Genomic DNA, 15,102 nt, shown 5'->3' with positions numbered 1-15,102 from the left:
ACTATAATACTACCATGCACATCGCTATTAATGTGTTGTAACAACCTGTATCCTCCAGAGCTTTGGGCAAGGAACTACCTTCTGAGTGTAAGTCCTGATTGGGGCCTCTAGGTCAGAAGTGGGCAAACTAGGGCCCGCGGGACCGTTCTGCCCAGCCCCTGAGCTCCTGACCCGGGAGGCTCCTCCCCGGCCCCTGCAGCCACACTGTTGCGAGGGCAGCAGGGCTGCGAGCTCCTGCTGCTCCGAGCAGCAGGGTAAGGGGGCAGAGGTGGCATGCGCCCATGTGGAAGGGGAGGGGGTCCCGGGGGCAGTCAGGGCACAGGGAATGGTTAGGGGGCGGGGTGTCCGGGGGGGCAGTCAGGGGACAGGGGGCCATTAGATGGGGCAGAGGTTTGGGGGTGGTTGGGGATGGGGGCGTTGGATAGGGTGTGGGAGTGTGGATAGCGGTCAGGGCAGTCAGGGGACAGGGAGCGGGAAGTGGGAAGGGTGAACAGGGCGCAGGCACAGCATCCTGGTTGGGGGGCACAGCCTTCCCTACCCGGCCCGCCATACAGTTTCACAACCCTGATGTGGCCCTCGGGCCAAAAAGTTTGCCCACCCTGGTCTAGATGCTCTCATGATATACATTAATAATAATAATAGTAAAGTTGATGTCACTCCATTTTTAAACTTTGCAGTATTGGGGCTGTTTGTAATGGATCTTAGCCTTTCATCTCTCAGTTTAAATAGAAATATACAAAAGATTTTTTTTAAACCCATAACATTGTAATTGGCACTCTAAAGCCCTCCCTTTATTAGTTTCTGCTTGTGAATATAATGATACCCCCCCCCCCCCTTGGCTGTTGAAGGAGAGAACACAGTCTGGCTTAAAGTAGGCAACATGATTGCCAGAGCTATCAAAAAATGCAACAAAGCAGAGAGGGGGAGCCTAGCCTGTTTGTTCTGATGTGCAAATGAAACTTCCAAACCAGAAAGAAAATTCGGGGGGGGGGGGGGGAAGAAGAGAGTTGTAATTGTAAATGACACTATGCAGGGGCCTGAGCTAATTGAAGAGGGCTGAGTTATATGTTGTTGTCTTCTCCTTTCTAGGAATCAACCAGGGAAATGGAGAGAGATGGGGAGGATAGGTGGGGCTGCCCATTGAGGGGGACTGAGGCCAGGGACACCGCCCCTCTATAGTGCTCATGAAGAGCCCCCCCCCCCAAAGCAAACAATTAACCCTTGGTTATATCCCCCCGGCAAACCCGCCTAATCTAACCCTTGTGTGCAATCGTTGTGACACTCCTTCGATCCCCCCAAAGCAACCCATGAATCCAGAAGACAAAAAAATACATCTGTGCCCGTGCCCGTGCCCGTGCCCTCGCCCTCCCTACAGACTGTTGCTCCTCAGGCGAGGGGTTCGCCTTCCCAAATGGCTGGAGGGTGGGCAGGGTTAATACGCATCCGGAGGCAAACCAGCCCCCACCCACTCCCCTCCTCGCTGGAGCCGGGCGCGTCATGCCCTGGTTCTCAGTAGCAGGCTGCGCTCAAGGAGCCCCCGCTGCCTCTCCAGGGCGCACCGCGGTCAGGGGTGCCAAGGAGAGGTCCAGGCTCGCTCCTCTTCCCACCTCGGGGACGGCTGAAGCTCCCGGACACCCAGATTTGCTCAGACCCGGCGCGGGGAGGGGAACTTGCTGCTTCCACCTCCCCCAGCCCGGGATCGGAGGCTGCCGTTCGCTGGGGGAATCGTGCGCCCCGCGGAGCCGGAGGAGGGAGCTTGTGCCCGGCGGCCTGAATCCCGCCGCTCGGCCCCAGGCTGGGGATTTGAACCGCAGAAAGGCTCGCCCCCCTCCTGCCACCGTCGCTGCGGCGTCTCCTCCTCCTCTTCAGCCGCGTTGCTGGAAGAAGGAAGCTGCATCCCGAGCCGGAACCAGGCAGAAGCGGGGAGCGATTCCAGAGCGCCTCGGCCAGCACAGAGAGGAAACCCCAGCTGAGCCCCGGCGCTGACCGCGGGAGGGCACCGGCCCCCGCCCACCCTTCCCCAGGCATGGCCTCATGAGCGACCCCCAGCGCAGGCGGAGCCTGGAGAGCGCGGGACGGGCGCAAGCTGCCAGCCGCACTTAGAGACTAGGAGCCTCCCGCGGGGAGCGCAGCGGGCGCCGACACCGGGCTCGCCGGGGCAGCAGCAGCTCGCCAGCCCCGGGGGGCGGCTCGGGGGTGGAGGAAGGGCGTTAGCGCAGTGGGAGCCCGGAGAAGACGGTGCCCGGCGCAGGTGCCCGCAGAGCGAGTGTCCAAGCGCCTGCGCCCCGGCAGGGAGAGGGGGCTCAGCGGGGCCCCTGGAGAGGGGCGCCCGCAGAAGAGGCTCTAGGGGGGGTCGGGGACTGAGGCAGAGGGTGCCCGGGCGGGGGCTTGTCCGCCCCAGGTAGCTCCCAGGGGTGGGAGGCGGCGCCGGGCATGCTGCGCTGCCGAAGCTCCTGCCCGGCTGAGAGTTCCCCTCTGCCGGCGCCGGCGGCTCCCCATGGCGGCTGCCCCAGCCGCTCGGGGCCGCTGCTGGCCGAGGCCTGACTGAATGCTGGGGCCCCGGCTGCGCGGCCGCGATCGCCCTACGGCAGCGGAGGGGAGCGCCCATGGCGCGGGGCCGCCGGGCGCGCCGGGCCCAGCTGCTGCGCCCCCGGCTGCACGGGCTGCGGCAGATGTGCTCCCGGCGGGCGGCGCTGCAGCGGCGGGCGCTCTGGGTGCTGGCCTTCTGCACCTCGCTGGGCTTGCTGCTTTCCTGGTCCTCCAGCCGCCTGCTGCACTGGCTCGCCTTCCCCTCGCACACCCAGGTGCGCACCGAGTGGAGCCGCCAGCTGCCCTTCCCCGCCGTCACCCTCTGCAACAACAACCCGCTGCGCTTCCCCCGCCTCTCCAAGGGAGACCTCTACTACGCCGGCCACTGGCTGGGGCTGCTGCTGCCCAACCGCACCGCCCGCCCGCTGCTCACCGAGCTGCTCCGCGGCGACGAGGCGCGTCTGCAGTGGTTCGCCAAGCTCGCCGACTTCCGCCTCTTCCTGCCGCCCCGACACTACGAGGGCATCAGCGCCGACTTTATGGACCGCCTGGGCCACCAGCTGGAGGACATGCTGCTTTCCTGCAAGTACCGCGGCGAGTTGTGCGGGCCCCAGAACTTCTCTGCGGTGAGTGGGCCCGGGACAACCAGGGCAGGCTCTCCCCTCCTTTAGAGCTTGAGCTCTCTCCCCCCCTCCCCCCATCTCAACTCCCTCCTCCAAATCAGGACCTCACTGTCCTCTTCCCACCCCTTTCCTCTAGCGCACACACCCTCTCCTGTCTCCAAGTCAGCTCCACTCTCCCCAGTAGTTGTTACCTTCCTGAGGGACCAGCCCACAGCCCAGCGTGGCCCAGGATCGAGTCCTTTTCTCTCCCCCTGCTTCCCATGAGTCTTACCCAACCTGACGCTCTGGGGCTGTAAGTGCCACCCATTGACTAGCAAAACTCCAACTGGGAGTTGTGCGGATAAGCTGAAGGCAGAATAAAGGCCCTGTTTTAGCACTTGATTCCCCATTGCCAAAGCCAATTAGTATTTGATTTCTTCCTCCCCAAGCAGCGGGGCTGTGACCTAGTTCCTTCCCCCAGCCTCAAGCAAAGGGAAAATCCTGGCAACAAACACTCTTTGACTTCAGTGGGGCCAGAATTTCACCCATTGTGGATTTCTCCCTCCCTTGTTCCTAGAAGAGAGAGACAATTGTTCCCACCTGCACTCTCTTTTTGGGGGGAAGTCAGAGGGCTAGCTTGGAACAGGTTGCCTTTCGAAAACTATCATGATCCGGAACATATCAGTCAAACAGCCAGAGCCTACTAGATTGTTTTCAAAGTTCAAGTTCATGGTGGTTTTACTCTTTTTTTTCTCTTTTTTTTTGAGGGAGGGAGAGGTTGGAGCCAAAATCCCACAATTCTAGCTGAGGGATTGCCACCTCCCAATGGGATTTTGCAGATGTTAATAGAGACATGCTGGCTGCCAGCTTTGTTATATAAAGCAATCGTGTATTGGTGATCAGAACTGAAATGCATCAATATTCAGCTCATTCTGGGTTTTTACTGTGAGTTTGCCAAGTGATCTGGGCCTGGAATAGACAAGGAACTAACTCTGGATTAGAGGGGCACAGGCGGGCTGGAACAGTTTGTATAGTGGGGGCGCTGAGAACAATTGAACTGAATTGTAAACCCAGTATATGATGGAAACCACTTCAAGCCAGGGGTGTGGCAGCCCCCCTAATTCCAGCACCTATAGAGGGGCATATGGGTGTAATTATTTTGACAAAGAGGAAGCAACACTGTGAAATGACATTGGTCTAGAAAGCTCTGGGCAGAATTATACTGTGAGAGGGGTTGTGTGAGAGTTTGAAATGCACGGCTGACCTGCAGTGCAAGACACCTGGGTTCAGGTCCCAGTTCAGCCCTGGATGGGTTAAATGTGAGCGCACTGTCCTTGGAAGTGCAGATAAAACAGAAACATAGACCAGCTTTGTTTTAAGATGGCATATTGGGCAAGTAAAAACACACGCACAAGGTCATAAAACAAAACAGTCCCTCCCGCCTTTTCTAGGTTGCGGTTCACTCTGCCCAAGTCCTATGGGCTGCTTCACAATGTTTCTAAACTTGTTAGTAATCGCTACAATCATTAATCACTGTGTTAACAATCCTGAGGAGATCAGGTTTATAGACCTTCCCCTCTTACCCTTCAGCCCTGAGTTTCTGTAACCATCCTGTGAATCCCCAGTACTCCACTCCCACGTGGCTGCCTACAAAACGTGCCGTGTGCACTTAAGGACAAAGCACTCCTGTCTCCACAGTTCTGATTTCCCCTTCCTCCCACGACTTGACTACAGAGCCTCATATAGGGTAGCCCCAAATAAAAGAGCACTGTTTCCCATCAGAGCAGTCTTCCTTGTGTGAGGGCTTCTGCTTTAAAAACCACCACTCAAGTCCTCCCACGCTGACAACCCCCTCCAGTGCTTCCTGTGACTTTATTCCTTAGAGGGGCTAGGACTCTCAGCATACCCTGAGTCTCCATAATTCTCCAGCCCCAATGGGGGAAGCAAAATCTCCCCACGTAAGCGCCGTATCTACCCAGCTTCCTCACATGTGAAAGAACATTGGTGAAGAGAGATTGTGTTAGCAGCTCATCAGTTGTGCTAACTTGAGCTGTAGCTTACCTCCTTGATGGGCCAGGCAACTCATGTTAAAAGCACCGCTGCACTTGAGTCCAGGGCTTTTGTGTGTGGACAGGAGTCAAGTTAGGGGCAACACTCAAGTGAACCCTGCAGTGAAGAATAAGCTTAGGAGCCAATTCTGCTTTCCTTATTCACCCTGAGGAGAACATTACTGTGCAAGCCATCCCTTTGATTTCTCTGGGATTATTTGTGGAATAAGGTGCTGCTCTTGGGGAGAAAGCTAATTGAATGCGCCTTCATCAATAGCAGCTATCATTTGACTTTTTTGAATGCCCCTTTCCTACTCCATTGACTGGAATACTCTGCTGTTCCAGTCCTATAGTGATGTCAAGGAGAGAAGGATGCAGGTTGTGATTTAAATGCCATGCGTGCTGAGAGTCTTTAGGGAAATCTATTTGTTACTTCTAGCCGCTGCTGCTGCACACAGGAGACTAATTCAGTTCCCTAGCCTGTAAGCCTAGTTTGAGATGCATACCTAAAATCAAAAGGAACAGTGTTCTCAAACTTGTCATGTGAGGCTGGCTGGCTGCTAAACTGTAAAGATAGGGGAGAGAAAGGAAGACACCCTATGGGTCTCTTTTGATCAGCCCAGTACCGTTGAGCTAGCATGTGCTATTGTATCTATGGGCAGAAGTGGCAGAGTTTTGTCTTACTAATAAACGTGCCTTTGCTAACGAGGGGAGAGGTCTGGTCTTTGCTGGCAATTGTTTAGGACATAGATACACACACACCTATAGGGCAGTAGAGGGAAACTCATGAATGATAAGCAAGGAGCAGAGAGGAGGAAGCAAATGGGAATTCAACCTGCATTTTGAAAAGAGCCACTCTCCCTTTTATAGCCTACATATTTTTTCTTCATTTACGAGTGCAGTAGACTTGATTGTAGGTTTTAATGAACTCTTATTAAAGTCTTAGAGAGCAAGGAAGAGATGATTTGTAGGCACTGTTATCCTGAGAAACACAAAGCCTCAAGCACTGTTTCTCCTTGATATCATGGGAAGATTCCAGGGAGAGCAGTGTAGGAATCAAATGCAGACTTCTGTTTGATGCTACAGCTAACCACCCAGCTACCAAAGACTGCAGCAGCTGTTTCTTACTCCCGAAGAAGACTAACAAACATGTTTTTCCCCGTCCTTCCTGCTTATATTGGCAAGGCAGAGAATTCAAAATCCACCTCTTGAGGGTAGGAGCAGAGGAATGAGCTGTGCATCAGCACTTGGATGTAGCTGCAATGTTGCGGCTAGGCAGGCCAATCAAGCTAAAGTGCTGAGTCCTGAGCTGACTTGTTGATGCTTGACTGTGAGTTATCGTTAACACACAGGAAGAGAATTCACGACTCTATGGTTTGAGACGTTCTGGGGATTCCAGATTCTATTCTCAGATACCACCTAAGCAGCTTGCATTCATAGAATCATTGACTCCAGTGTGAGCTGGGGGTGGGCTGGGCAGGCAGAACTTGTTCTCATGTTCAAAATTAAAGTGCTTTGAGGTGAGTCTGTGTGTCATGCAAAGCATCTGCTTTTTCTGCAGTTAGAAAAAGTGATTGCATGAATAAGCAATCAAAAGAGTGTTGCTGGAGCTATGCACAACTATGTGAAATAAAGCAGGTAAAGCAGCTGAACATATATTGGATGTATACAAGTAAGCATGGTATTTTGCAGTTCAGATACTTGGATGCCTAAGGAAAAAAAACATGAGTGCTCCTGTTTACCATATCCCAAAATGCAAGAGGGAGGAGACATTTGAAATTATATACAACAAATTCAAAATACATATGGGGTTGGGGTTTTTTTAGTATTTTTTCTGCATTGCACAACTAATTTGTGGAACTCACTGCTGCAGGATGTACAGGGAGATAGTGTGGTTTAATGAAAACATGATTACATATATATGTGAATAGTAAATATACGCAAGAGTATAAAAGAAGAGAAAAAATTATCAGTGTGTTTGAATGGGTGTTAAGAAAAGGCAGAATCTGGCCTGGCTTCCCCAGTTATGGTATCAAGAATAAAAATGGAACCGGGTTACGTTCTACAAATGGTTCTGCTCAAGGCTGTAAGGAGCCCAGTTGACTTCCATGGCTGTGTCTGGGCATATCCATTTGCAGAATCTGGTCTTAGAAGCTGTTGAGTCTTATGCTTTTAGCCCTTATTCAGGACAGCATCATTATTCAGGACAGCACTTTAAGCACATGCTTAAATGGTGTCCTGAGTTGGGGACTTTAGGACATAAGTTGATCACTCAGCTGAAGTCATGCAGGAAGTCTCTCCAGTATAATACAATGGCAAAGCTAGACTAAGGTATCATAGATAAGCTTGAAGGGGTTAGATTTTTGTTGGTAAATATCAATTTCACCACCCACGCACAAGTCGATGAAAAGATATTTCCATCCACGATCATAGAAATTTCCAGACAGGCAAAGTAAGAAAAATGCTGCTTGAGAATTTGATGTTTGATTTCAGGACATTTATTTTGATATGTCAGGTTTCAGAGTAACAGCCGTGTTAGTCTGTATTCGCAAAAAGAAAAAAGAAAAGGAGTACTTGTGGCACCTTAGAGACTAACCAGTTTATTTGAGCATGAGCTTTCGTGAGCTACAGCTCACTTCATCGGATGCATAGCATATTGTGGAAACTGCAGAAGACATTATATACACACAGAGACCATGAAACAAAACTTCCTCCCACCCCACTGTCCTGCTCGTAACAGCTTATCTAAAGTGATCATCAAGGGAGGGCCATTTCCAGCACAAATCCAGGTTTTCTCACCCTTCCCCCCGCCCCCCCCCACAGACACACATACAAACTCACTCTCCCGCTGGTAATAGCCCATCCCTCTTTGAAACCTCTCTTTATAATGCGCATGATAATCAAGGTGGGTCATTTCCAGCACTAATCCAGGTTTTCTCACCACCGCCACCCCCCCCCCACACACACACACCCCCCTCCAAAAACCACACACACAAACTCACTCTCCTGCTGGCAATAGCTCATCTTACAATGTGCACAGCAATAATCCAAGTTTAACCAGAACGTCTTGGGGGGGGGGGGGGTTTGTAGGGAAAAAAACAAAACAAAACAAAAACAAGGGGAGATAGGCTACCTTGCATAATGACTTAGCCACTCCCAGTCTCTATTCAAGCCCAAATTAATAGTATCCAATTTGCAAATGAATTCCAATTCAGCAGTTTCTCGCTGGAGTCTGGATTTGAAGTTTTTTTGCTTTAAGATAGCGACCCTCATGTCTGTGATTGCGTGACCAGAGAGATTGAAGTGTTCTCCGACTGGTTTATGAATGTTATAATTCTTAACATCTGATTTGTGTCCATTTATTCTTTTACGTAGAGACTGTCCAGTTTGACCAATGTACATGGCAGAGGGGCATTGCTGGCACATGATGGCATATATCACATTGGTGGATGTGCAGGTGAACGAGCCTCTGATAGTGTGGCTGATGTTGTTAGGCCCTGTGATGGTGTTCCCTGAATAGATATGTGGGCACAGTTGGCAACGGGCTTTGTTGCAAGGATAGGTTCCTGGGTTAGTGGTTCTGTTGTGTGGTATGTGGTTGTTGGTGAGTATTCGCTTCAGGTTGGGGGGCTGTCTGTAGGCAAGGACTGGCCTTTCACCCAAGATTTGTGAGAGTGTTGGGTCATCCTTCAGGATAGGTTGTAGATCCTTAATAATGCGTTGGAGGGGTTTTAGTTGGGGGCTGAAGGTGACGGCTAGTGGCGTTCTGTTATTTTCTTTGTTAGGCCTGTCCTGTAGTAGGTGACTTCTGGGAACTCTTCTGGCTCTATCAATCTGTTTCTTCACTTCCGCAGGTGGGTATTGTAGTTGTAAGAATGCTTGATAGAGATCTTGTAGGTGTTTGTCTCTGTCTGAGGGGTTGGAGCAAATGCGGTTGTATCGCAGAGCTTGGCTGTAGACGATGGATCGTGTGGTGTGGTCAGGGTGAAAGCTGGAGGCATGTAGGTAGGAATAGCGGTCAGTAGGTTTCCGGTATAGGGTGGTGTTGATGTGACCATCGTTTATTAGCACTGTAGTGTCCAGGAAGTGGATCTCTTGTGTGGACTGGACCAGGCTGAGGTTGATGGTGGGATGGAAATTGTTGAAATCATGGTGGAATTCCTCAAGGGCTTCTTTTCCATGGGTCCAGATGATGAAGATGTCATCAATATAGCGCAAGTAAAGTAGGGGCGTTAGGGGACGAGAGCTGAGGAAGCGTTGTTCTAAATCAGCCATAAAAATGTTGGCATGCTGTGGGGCCATGCGGGTACCCATAGCAGTGCCGCTGATCTGAAGGTATACATTGTCCCCAAATGTAAAATAGTTATGGGTAAGGACAAAGTCACAAAGTTCAGCCACCAGGTTAGCCGTGACATTATCGGGGATAGTGTTCTTGATGGCTTGTAGTCCATCTTTGTGTGGAATGTTGGTGTAGAGGGCTTCTACATCCATAGTGGCCAGGATGGTGTTATCAGAAAGATCACCAATGGATTGTAGTTTCCTCAGGAAGTCAGTGGTGTCTCGAAGGTAGCTGGGAGTGCTGGTAGCGTAGGGCCTGAGGAGTGAGTCTACATACCGGGACAATCCTGCTGTCAGGGTGCCAATGCCTGAGATGATGGGGCGCCCAGGATTTCCAGGTTTATGGATCTTGGGTAGTAGATAGAATATCCCAGGTCGGGGTTCCAGGGGTGTGTCTGTGCGGATTTGATCTTGTGCTTTTTCAGGAAGTATCTTGAGCAAATGCTGTAGATGCTTTTGGTAACTCTCAGTGGGATCAGAGGGTAATGGCTTGTAGAAAGTGGTGTTGGAGAGCTGCCGAGCAGCCTCTTGTTCATATTCCGACCTATTCATGATGACAACAGCACCTCCTTTGTCAGCCTTTTTGATTATGATGTCAGAGTTGTTTCTGAGGCTGTGGATGGCATTGTGTTCTGTACGGCTGAGGTTATGGGGCAAGTGATGCTGCTTTTCCACAATTTCAGCCCGTGCACGTCGGCGGAAGCACTCTATGTAGAAGTCCAGTCTGCTGTTTCGACCTTCAGGAGGAGTCCACCTAGAATCCTTCTTTTTGTAATGTTGGTAGGCAGGCCTCTGTGGATCATTATGTTGTTCAGAGAAAAGAAGCCCTTGAGGAATTCCACCATGATTTCAACAATTTCCATCCCACCATCAACCTCAGCCTGGACCAGTCCACACAAGAGATCCACTTCCTGGACACTACAGTGCTAATAAACGATGGTCACATCAACACCACCCTATACCGGAAACCTACTGACCGCTATTCCTACCTACATGCCTCCAGCTTTCACCCTGACCACACCACACGATTCATCGTCTACAGCCAAGCTCTGCGATACAACCGCATTTGCTCCAACCCCTCAGACAGAGACAAACACCTACAAGATCTCTATCAAGCATTCTTACAACTACAATACCCACCTGCGGAAGTGAAGAAACAGATTGATAGAGCCAGAAGAGTTCCCAGAAGTCACCTACTACAGGACAGGCCTAACAAAGAAAATAACAGAACGCCACTAGCTGTCACCTTCAGCCCCCAACTAAAACCCCTCCAACGCATTATTAAGGATCTACAACCTATCCTGAAGGATGACCCAACACTCTCACAAATCTTGGGTGAAAGGCCAGTCCTTGCCTACAGACAGCCCCCCAACCTGAAGCGAATACTCACCAACAACCACATACCACACAACAGAACCACTAACCCAGGAACCTATCCTTGCAACAAAGCCCGTTGCCAACTGTGCCCACATATCTATTCAGGGAACACCATCACAGGGCCTAACAACATCAGCCACACTATCAGAGGCTCGTTCACCTGCACATCCACCAATGTGATATATGCCATCATGTGCCAGCAATGCCCCTCTGCCATGTACATTGGTCAAACTGGACAGTCTCTACGTAAAAGAATAAATGGACACAAATCAGATGTTAAGAATTATAACATTCATAAACCAGTCGGAGAACACTTCAATCTCTCTGGTCACGCAATCACAGACATGAGGGTCGCTATCTTAAAGCAAAAAAACTTCAAATCCAGACTCCAGCGAGAAACTGCTGAATTGGAATTCATTTGCAAATTGGATACTATTAATTTGGGCTTGAATAGAGACTGGGAGTGGCTAAGTCATTATGCAAGGTAGCCTATCTCCCCTTGTTTTTGTTTTGTTTTTTTTTTTTCCTACAACCCCCCCCCCCCAAGACGTTCTGGTTAAACTTGGATTATTGCTGTGCACATTGTAAGATGAGCTATTGCCAGCAGGAGAGTGAGTTTGTATGTGTGTCTGTGGGGGGGGCGGGGGGAAGGGTGAGAAAACCTGGATTTGTGCTGGAAATGGCCCTCCCTTGATGATCACTTTAGATAAGCTGTTACGAGCAGGACAGTGGGGTGGGAGGAAGTTTTGTTTCATGGTCTCTGTGTGTATATAATGTCTTCTGCAGTTTCCACGATATGCTATGCATCCGATGAAGTGAGCTGTAGCTCACGAAAGCTCATGCTCAAATAAACTGGTTAGTCTCTAAGGTGCCACAAGTACTCCTTTTCTTTTTTCTATTTTGATATGTGACGCTGACAGTTTGTGTTGAACAGTTATAAAGCTTTCACGTTTTGAATCTCACCATCTACAGTCATTAAATAATTGTGACCCCCCTTCATAATTTTACTGCAATGGGACTTTTTAAACTGATAAAAATAGAAAGACAAAAACAAAATATAAAACCTATAACAGAGAAAACCTGTGGAATTTAGAGATGAGTCTGCTGATCTTTGATACCTGGAAAGGGATCAGGGAGGAATTTTTCCCAAGTCAGATTGTCAGTGACTTTGGGTTTTTTTTCACCTTCCTCCACAGCATGTGGGTACAGGTCACTTGCCATGATTATCTGGGTATATCTCACTTCATCATTTCCCTGTCCTTGGGCACTGGTGGACTTCCGTCCCTCCTGTTCTCTGCCTATAGCACGGAAGAGTCAATTCTGCTGTGGTTTGTAAAACTTTGGTCTCATTTCTGTTGTTGGATTCAGTGTGTGGGTGCTGGCGGCCTGTGAGGTACAGGAGGTCAGATGAGATGATCTGCTGGCCCCTTATTGCCTTGAATTCTGTGCCTGTGACTCTACTGGAATAAATTATTATACAATCAATGTGTAAGCACCTAAAAGTTAAAAAGGTGATAAAGAATAGCCAGCCTGGGTTGGTCAAGAGAAAATCATGCCAAACCATCCTAATTTCCTTCTTTGGCAGGGTTCATGGTTCTGTGGGAGCAGCAGACGTGATCAATCTTGATTTTTTTTATTTTTTTTTTAATAAGGCTTTGGGGACAGTCCCAGATGACATGGGGATTGGACCTGCGTTGAGCAGGGGGTTGGACTAGATGACCTCCTGAGGTCACTTCCAACCCTGATATTCTATGATTCTATGACATTTTTATAAGCAAACTAGGGAAATGTGGTCTAGATTAGTGTAAGGTGGGTGTACTCAGAGTAGTTATCAATGGTTTGTGTCAGACTGGCAAGGTGGATCTAGTGGGATCCCACAGGGGTCAATCCTGGATCTGGTACTATTAAATATTCTCATTAATGACTTGGATAATGGAATGGAGAGTATGCTTATAAAACTGTGGATGACACCAAGCTGGGAGGGGTTGCAAGCACCCTGGAGGACAGCATTCAAAACGACCTTGACAAATTGGAAAATTGGTCTGAGATCAACAAGATGAAATTAATTGAAGACAAGTGCAAATAACTGTGTTTAGGAAGGAAAAATCAAATGCACAGCTTCAACATGAGGACTGACTGGCTAGGCGGTTGTACTGATGGAAGGGATCTGGGTGTTATAGTGGATCACAAATTGAATGAGAGTCAACAGTGTGATACAGTTGCACAAAAGGCTAATATCATTTTGAGGTGTATTAAAACAAGTGTTGTCTGTAAGAGACCTGAGGTAATTGTCCTGCTCTACTCGGCACTGGTGAAGGCCTCAGCTGGAGCACAGTGTCCAGATCTGGGCAGCACACTTTAGGAAAGAGGTGGATAAACTGTAGAGAGTCCAGAGGACAGTAAAAAAATGGTTTAGAAAACCTGCCCTATGAGGAAAAGTTTAAAAAAAATGGGGGCATTTTTAGTCTTGAGATAAGAAGACTAAACGGGGATCTCATAAGTCTTCCAATAGATTCAGGGGCTTTTATAAAGAGGATGTTGATCAGTTGTTCTCCATGTCCACTAAAGGTAGAATAAGAAGTAATGGGCTTACCCTGGAGCAAGGGAGATTTAGGTGAGATATTAGGAAAAACTTTCTAACTATAAAGACAGTTAAGCTCTGGAACAGGCTTCCAAGGGAGGTTGTGGAATCCCTATTATTGGAGGTTTTTAAGAACAGACTGGACAAACCCTGTCAGGTTTACTTGGTCCTGCCTCAGTGCAGGGGACTGGACTTGAAGACTTCTCAAGGTTCCTTTCCAGCCCCACATTCCTATGAATCTATGAATTTCATATAACCATAACAATGTAAATCAATAAACATATATATTTTAAAAATGCTTAAAAATAAACATTGATATGATCTGTTAAAAGTATTAAAAAAAAAACCCAAAACAAAACATTCTGCCAATCTTAATTATAGGTGGTATTCACCTTGCTGTGAAGCAAATGGACATATCTAGATACTTGGGCTGCACTGACCATTGTTTTTGTTCTGTCAATTCTATGTTCTATATCACTTGATTTATTCCCTAAAGCTCCTTTTTCATTTGAAGAATATTTATCGTAGTTCTCCCATCCCATGTGTATTGATTTTTATGAGAAAGCTGCTAATATACCCCATATGTTGAAACTTAGGAGGAGAGCTAATTACATCATCTTGATCTAAGATCCCCCCAAATAAAGGTAGTCATCTTACTTGTGACACTGACTAGAAAATCATAACTAGCCAGACATGCATTATAGGGGAGGTATACAAATTGCATTGAGAGATGAGAGGTTTCATTCTGTTTCCTTATTACACTTCTGTGAAACAAACCATATCGAGAGCTGTGATTTACTGGGTTGCTTCATTGGCTCTACAGTCAATAGATATCCGTGTTCACAATTCATTTTACAACCATCTTCATCTTCTCTCTGAATAGGGACATTATGGAATAATAACTGGATAGAGACTTCTGTGCTAATTTGCTGCAGGATAATGTATGATGTGCACATGGTTCGTTTGCTAGAAGTGCTGTAAAAACCCGACTTGTTCTTGTATGCCTGCAAAGTTGGGGGGTTTTCTGGATAAGCTACCCTTGCCAGGTACCTGGCTGGCATGCATCAAACTAAATAGCAGAGACACCAACATTGGATTCATATTCTGTTTAGTTCTGACTGCAGAGCTATACAATATGCTTGAAGCATGGGTTGGCATAAAATTGAAGTATCTGTAAGAACCTTGTTTGTAACTGGAAATATTTAGCACTGCCATAGCAAATTGCATAGTATTTTGCCAGTGTTTTTTTTTTTTCTTACTTGCTATGCTACAAATATACTATTTTACCCAATTGCTAACAAACAGCCCTCCCTTTTTATAACAAAATTCCAATATATATATATATTTTTTTAGCACTCGGGTTTTAAACATAACTCAGAATCTGTCTTGCTTTCATCATTAGTTCTGGAAGAGAAGTGCATTGCATTTAATTACTGTGGTGTGGTATGGAAGCTTTAAATATGTTATTGATTTGTACAACGGGCATTAAAAAAACTACAAAATGGAGCCAGTTGGATTTAGTCTCTAACTTGTTCTTAGAAAAACACTGTCAAGGCTACATTCTACTTACCAGGCTGCAATGGTATTGATTATGATGCTGACTTTTTTATTACAGTAGTACCTGTGA

At 48.2% G+C, this 15,102-nt stretch overlaps 1 protein-coding gene across 3 annotated transcripts in view; it reads left to right on the top strand.

Moving 5' to 3' along the window:
* ASIC2 (acid sensing ion channel subunit 2) overlaps positions 1-15,102 on the top strand; it is a 1,299,235-nt gene that overhangs the window by 871,222 nt on the left and 412,911 nt on the right. The window contains exon 1 of one of the 3 annotated variants that reach the window (XM_074940541.1): positions 2,607-3,155. The exons of the other annotated variants lie outside the window; for them this stretch is intronic. Coding sequence (XP_074796642.1) covers positions 2,607-3,155 — 549 coding nt within the window. Of the gene's footprint in view, positions 1-2,606; positions 3,156-15,102 lie in introns of those variants that run through there. 3 annotated transcript variants of the gene reach the window in all.

The sequence above is a fragment of the Natator depressus genome, chromosome 27 (genome assembly GCF_965152275.1).
Source record: "Natator depressus isolate rNatDep1 chromosome 27, rNatDep2.hap1, whole genome shotgun sequence".
NCBI classification, from domain to species: domain Eukaryota; kingdom Metazoa; phylum Chordata; order Testudines; family Cheloniidae; genus Natator; species Natator depressus.
This window is presented reverse-complemented; position numbering and strand designations above follow the sequence as displayed.